Source organism: Magnolia sinica, chromosome 9, assembly GCF_029962835.1.
Source record: "Magnolia sinica isolate HGM2019 chromosome 9, MsV1, whole genome shotgun sequence".
NCBI lineage: Eukaryota > Viridiplantae > Streptophyta > Magnoliopsida > Magnoliales > Magnoliaceae > Magnolia > Magnolia sinica.
Window position 1 is genome coordinate 70510281 of NC_080581.1, and position 5642 is coordinate 70515922.

The following is a 5642-nucleotide window of genomic DNA, read 5'->3' on the forward strand; positions in this document are numbered from 1 at the left end:
AACAAAAAAAAAAATTTAAGCTTATCCCATGGTAACAGGTAACAGTCTCCGCCATGGCTAATAATGATGTTTTCTGAATCCCATCCCACCTAATACCGTGGGATCGGTCCGGCCAAACATGCCCTTAAATATCACCATCGACCTAAGACGGTTTCAACTGTAGAAATTTCCATACTCACCTTACCCTTTATTGCGGCCCACTCTACTCTCTAATGCTTCTCGATTTTGACTCAAAACTCTATAATGAGCTCACAAAACGGATGGATCGTGGATTTCTCGCGAACATCACGATGGGCGCCACATATATTTCCAGCGACGCAAGAACCTCCTTCGAAACGCTTTAGCCGGATATCGGCGTACCGGATTACACCACCACGTGAGTGAGCCGATGAGGTGGCAGGGTTGTGACCAAGCAATCCACGTACGTTCTCCATGCTGAGGAATTATACGTGCGCGGCTTGAGTATCCACATAGTATCCACGGGTTTTTATTCTGACAATTGGGGCCCATTTTATTAAAATCCATACCGTTGGTTTACTTCTAAGCTCCGGGAATAGGTGAAATAAAATTTAACATTTTAATTTATAGCCTAAACGTCGACCTTTAAGAAGAAAATTACATCAACGGTCCATATTCAACTAAAATAGGTCCCAATATTGTTTCCGGAGATCATCCAACCGAATTTTTTTTTATTGAGTCATCTATCAGCATAAGTATTTATCATACGAAAGATCTGGATCGTAGAAAAGTGGGCCTGACAAGTCAGAATTCAAAACCCGTGTACAGTGTACAATACTCGGGCCATGGATCATACACGTCTTACCCCTTTCTCTATATAAACTCCGGCCTCTCCTGCAATATTCACAAATCGCATTTTCCCTTTTTTCAATAAAAATTCCCCAATTTCTAGGCTTTGCAATTTCGTTCGAAGGTTCTCTGCAAATCTCTCGTCACGAATTTCATCTCTGTGAGTACATTTTCCTTTAACGTTGTTTGAATTCTATAGTTGATTTTTGATGTATTTTTTGCTGATTTGTTTGATTGTTTTCGTTTTTCCTCAATTTATAGGGTTTCCGTTGTAGATACATTTTGATTCTATTTATTTTACTGTTGTTTTTCATTGGCTTTCTTGATTCTTTTCGTTTTCCCCCAATTTCTAGGGTTAATGCTTTTAAATCGGCGTTTTTTTTTTTTTTTTTTGATTTGTCGTTTATGTTAAGATTCTTCTTAGAGACCCTAGTAATTGAGAGGGGAAGAACGATAAATAGAGGAAATTGAAGAAATCGGAAGGTATTGTTTGATATTGCATTGTACACACATGTTCGAGATCACGGCCTTGTCTCAGGTGGGATTCAATGCGTTGCTCCATAATGTAGGATTTTCCACAGATCCTGTTGGCTGTATGTGTGTATGATGAGTATTGGTCGCTGGTGATTTTCTTCTGCTCGTCTGTTTTTCTTTTGCGAGTGTGGCCCACCTAATGAGAGGATTGGCCTAATTAATGGGCAGGCATGTTGCCCAGGCCTCCATTCATGGATTCATTCATTCCTCGTGCTGTAGCATATCAATTCGAGGTTTGTTTGCTAATCCCACACTTCTGTTATGGCCCAATCGGCTCCATCTCCTAATGGTTACCAACACAACATGTGGAATGAGAGTGAATTGGTCTGTAAGTGGACCCCACCTTGTAGATTCCCTGGCCCAAAAATCAGGTGGGTCTATTTCTAAGGTGGGTTGCCATCCGTAGAACAAGTGGATGGCTGATTATTCTTTAAAAAATAATAATAATAATAATAAAATTTACCGATGTTATCTATTTTCCAACATAACATGTGGAGTGAGGGTCCAATCAGTCCAAAATTAGACCCCAACTTGTAGATTCCCTGGCCCAAAAATCAGGTTGGTCTATATATATATATATATATATATATATATATATATATATATATATATATATATATATATATATATATATATATACCTTGTAGATTCTCTGGCCCAAAAATCAGGTGGGTCTATTTATAAAGTGTGTGCGTGTGTGTGTGTGTGTTTATTTTATTTTATTTTGACCTTGTAGATTCCCTGGCCCAAAAATCAGGTGGGTCTATCTCTAAGGTGTGTGTGTGTGTGTGTGTGTGTTTATTTCATTTTATTTTATTTTAGTTTTTTTTTTTTACCGATGTTATCCGTTCTCCATACACTCTGGTCTACCTGATGAGCAGGCAGGCCTTCTTTTGGGCCAGGGCATCTACAGGATGTTTCCTGCCATATAGGTGGCTCTGACCATGCAAATATGTCCTAATGTTACAGGGAAAATCCTTTGGAAGAATATAATTGAGTCTTCGATCCTTTTCTTTATTTTTTATTGATGATTCTGTTTTCTTTCTTTCTCTTCTTTTTAAATCTAGTTTAAGGTGTGCGTTTAGTTGCACCAAGTTTCATGATGAGCAGAATATCATTAGGGTTGGAAATGGGCCGGGTCGACCTGCAGGTCAATTGGCCCTACCCACTGTGAAACCTGGGTTCAGGTCAAGTCGGGCGCTCAAGCCAAAAGATTAGCCCATTTAGTTAAATGGGTTGGGCTTGGGTTAAATGATTGGGCTTGTGTTAAGCCCAGCTCAACCTGATCCAGCCCACAACCCAAACAAAGATACCCATGCTATGTTTTGACAGCTTGACCTCTTGGAGATTTTAACAGTACTTCTACAGAAACAGCTGTTGTTGACTTCATGTCTTATTATTATTTTTTGTTAACAAATTTCAAGAACTAATAAATGTTAAAGAATTCAAGTGGGCCCATTGTTTAGGAATCCAGACCATTGGGTTCTTAGTTCTGCGATGGATGAGCTATGAGCCTAGGACCATGTTGCTTTAGAAATTATTTTGTTTGGATTGTATGGCCAATATGACAATTTAATCATAGTTATTTAAGCTATGGATGACTTCAATTGATATAATCTATGAGCCCTAGGACCATGTTGCTGTAGAAATGATCTTGTTTGGATTGTATGGGCTTTTCCCTTCTAGTTTAGAGCCTTCAACTTGAACAAACTCACTCCTTAAAATTCCCCTTCAGTTTCGTTGGTATGCAGCAATCACATACTCCAGAGACATCTCCAGTTCACATCTCCAGTTCTTCCACTCTGCTCTTAATTGTACGAGCAACATCTTCTCAATACCTCTGCCCTCCAAAATTATCAACCCAAGATTATAAATAAAAAGGTCATTTTAGGTTTTTTTTTTTATATCAACAATCTTAACTAATTCCTTGTTTCCACTCCAATTCCTTGTTTGCACTTCATTTTTTCTAGATTTGTTTCATTTGTGTAATTTATAAATTCGAAGAGATCCAGTCGTCCTTCATGGTGATATGAACTGCCCATTCATCATAAGGTTGGATTATAGACCAAAAATTACAATGACCAAACAATCCTAACCATGTAGAGGACTCTGTATAACATAACCTATAAATTTAACAGTCGTTGCTAAGATTGTAATTGTTGCAAGCACGGGTTCTTGTGTGCTTAGCTCATGTGATTTTGGTTAATTCCAAAATTTCAATCATCACCATTTATTTATTTTTTTCCTGGGGTTTACTCTTTGCTACTTCCACTGCTCCTGCATTACCCTGGCCTAGCTCCCTTTCTAGATTTTCTGATTTCTTTCTTAACAGTCTTCACAGGAATATTGAATGTTCTGATGGAGGACAAAGGTGGTGAAGGGTCCAGCAGTAGTAAATCTTTATTGTACGAAGCTCCTCTTGGCTATGGCATTGAAGACGTTCGTCCTCACGGTGGAATCAAGAAGTTCAGATCGGCTGCTTACTCTAACGTATGTCCCACAATCTTTATATTATCTCTTGCTCAAAAGACTTCACTATTTGCAATGATCTTTAGTTCTTTTATTTTCTTGGCTGATGTTTTAAGAATCGTAACTGTGTTATATCTAATACCTATTGATGTATTAAAACAGCGAACTTAGTTATGATTTTGCTAATGAATATCTTGTCTTTCTCATGTGCAGTGCGCCCGCAAGCCATCCTGAGACACCATCGAGCTGATAGTCATCTGACAAACTCACTGTAGTTTGTTTTTCTGTTTCTGTTTTTTGTCGTCTGTTTTCCTTTCCTGTGAATTCTCCTTTCTGCTGTTTATTTCCTCTGCACTGCCGCGATGGAATTGCCCGTCTCTGCAATCGGATTTGAAGGCTATGAGAAGAGGCTTGAGATATCTTTCTTTGAGCCACCCATCTTTGCTGACCCGGGTGGAAATGGCCTCCGAGCTCTATGCCGAGACCAGATCAACAAGATCCTAAAACCTGCAGAATGCACAATAGTTGCGTCTCTGTCCAATCACCACGTTGACTCATACATTCTCTCCGAGTCTAGCCTCTTCATCTACTCTTACAAGTTAATCATCAAAACCTGTGGCACCACAAAGCTGCTTCTCTCAATCCCGCCCATCCTCGAGCTGGCCGGCAGTCTCTCCCTCACTGTCAAAGCTGTGATGTACACACGCGGGAATTTCACGTTCCCTGGAGCACAGCCATTCCCTCACCGCAGCTTCTCAGAAGAAGTTGCTGTCCTCGACAGCTACTTTGGCAAACTCGGTTCTGGTAGCCAGGCATATGTCATGGGCAGTCTCGTTGAGTCCCAGAAATGGCACATCTACTCTGCATCTGCAGTGCGGACGAACTGCCGCCCACTTTACACTCTCGAGATGTGCATGACTGGGCTGGATCCAAAGCGGGCTTCTGTGTTCTACAAGACCCATACAGGTTCAGCAGCCAAGATGACTGATATCTCAGGCATAAGGAAGATTCTCCCAGGCTCAGCGATATCCGAATTCGAGTTTGATCCCTGTGGATACTCCATGAATGGCATTGAAGGTGACGCAATCTCGACAATCCACGTCACTCCGGAGGATGGTTTCAGCTATGCGAGCTTTGAGGCTGCAGGTTATGATATGGAAGCACTGGACCTGAACCAGCTGGTCGAGAGGGTGCTGGCCTGTTTCCACCCAAAGGAGATTTCTGTTGCCGTTCATGTGGATGTTGATGATGTCAGAATCGATGGTCTGGATCTGATGGGGTACACCTGTGATGGGAGGAGCTATCAGTGGCTTGGAGAAGGTGGATCAGTGACATACCAGAGCTTTAAAGTTGGCAGCGGGTGTGGATCATCGCCTATGTCTATACTCAAGTGCTGGGAAGAGAAAGATGGATACGACGAAGAGGGATCAGTTGAGGAGATTTGATGGGGTGCAGAAATGGCCTCTATGTTTGGATGACGTAGCTATCGTTTGCATTCTGATATTTGTTGTTTGGATGACTTAGCTATCGTTTGCATTTTGATATTTGTTGTTTGGATGACGTAGCTCTCGTTTGCATTTTGATATATGTTGTTTGGATGCTTTGCCTTGTCAGGATATTTGGTATTTGAATGCTCTGCGTTTTCAATTATTAGTAAATACTTGTGTCCCTTAAATACGCAGAAATGATATAATTGTGATTTTGTTGGAGGATTAAATCATAAACATTAAAAAAATTCTTATGTGAATATATTATTTAAAATTTATGCTAATTTAATAATTTACAAGAATTTTTTAAAAAATATATTTTAATTTCTGGCAAGATTTTCCTAG

The 5642-nt window shown here is 40.1% G+C and overlaps 1 protein-coding gene across 1 annotated transcript; it reads left to right on the forward strand.

Annotated features, from left to right (window-relative positions):
• Positions 1–821: 821 nt before the first annotated feature.
• LOC131255623 (S-adenosylmethionine decarboxylase proenzyme-like) lies at positions 822–5393 on the forward strand. The gene is made up of 4 exons (XM_058256382.1): positions 822–967; positions 3674–3831; positions 4024–4039; positions 4171–5393. The coding sequence occupies exons 2-4, from the start codon at positions 3700–3702 to the stop codon at positions 5253–5255; spliced, it is 1233 nt and encodes a 410-aa protein (XP_058112365.1). The 5' UTR covers positions 822–967; positions 3674–3699; the 3' UTR covers positions 5256–5393.
• The last annotated feature ends 249 nt before the right edge of the window (positions 5394–5642 follow it).

Excerpts from the sequence above, each read along its gene's own strand:
- LOC131255623 (XM_058256382.1), top strand. The coding sequence starts at position 3,700 with ATGGAGGACAAAGGTGGTGAAGGGTCCAGCAGTAGTAAATCTTTATTG.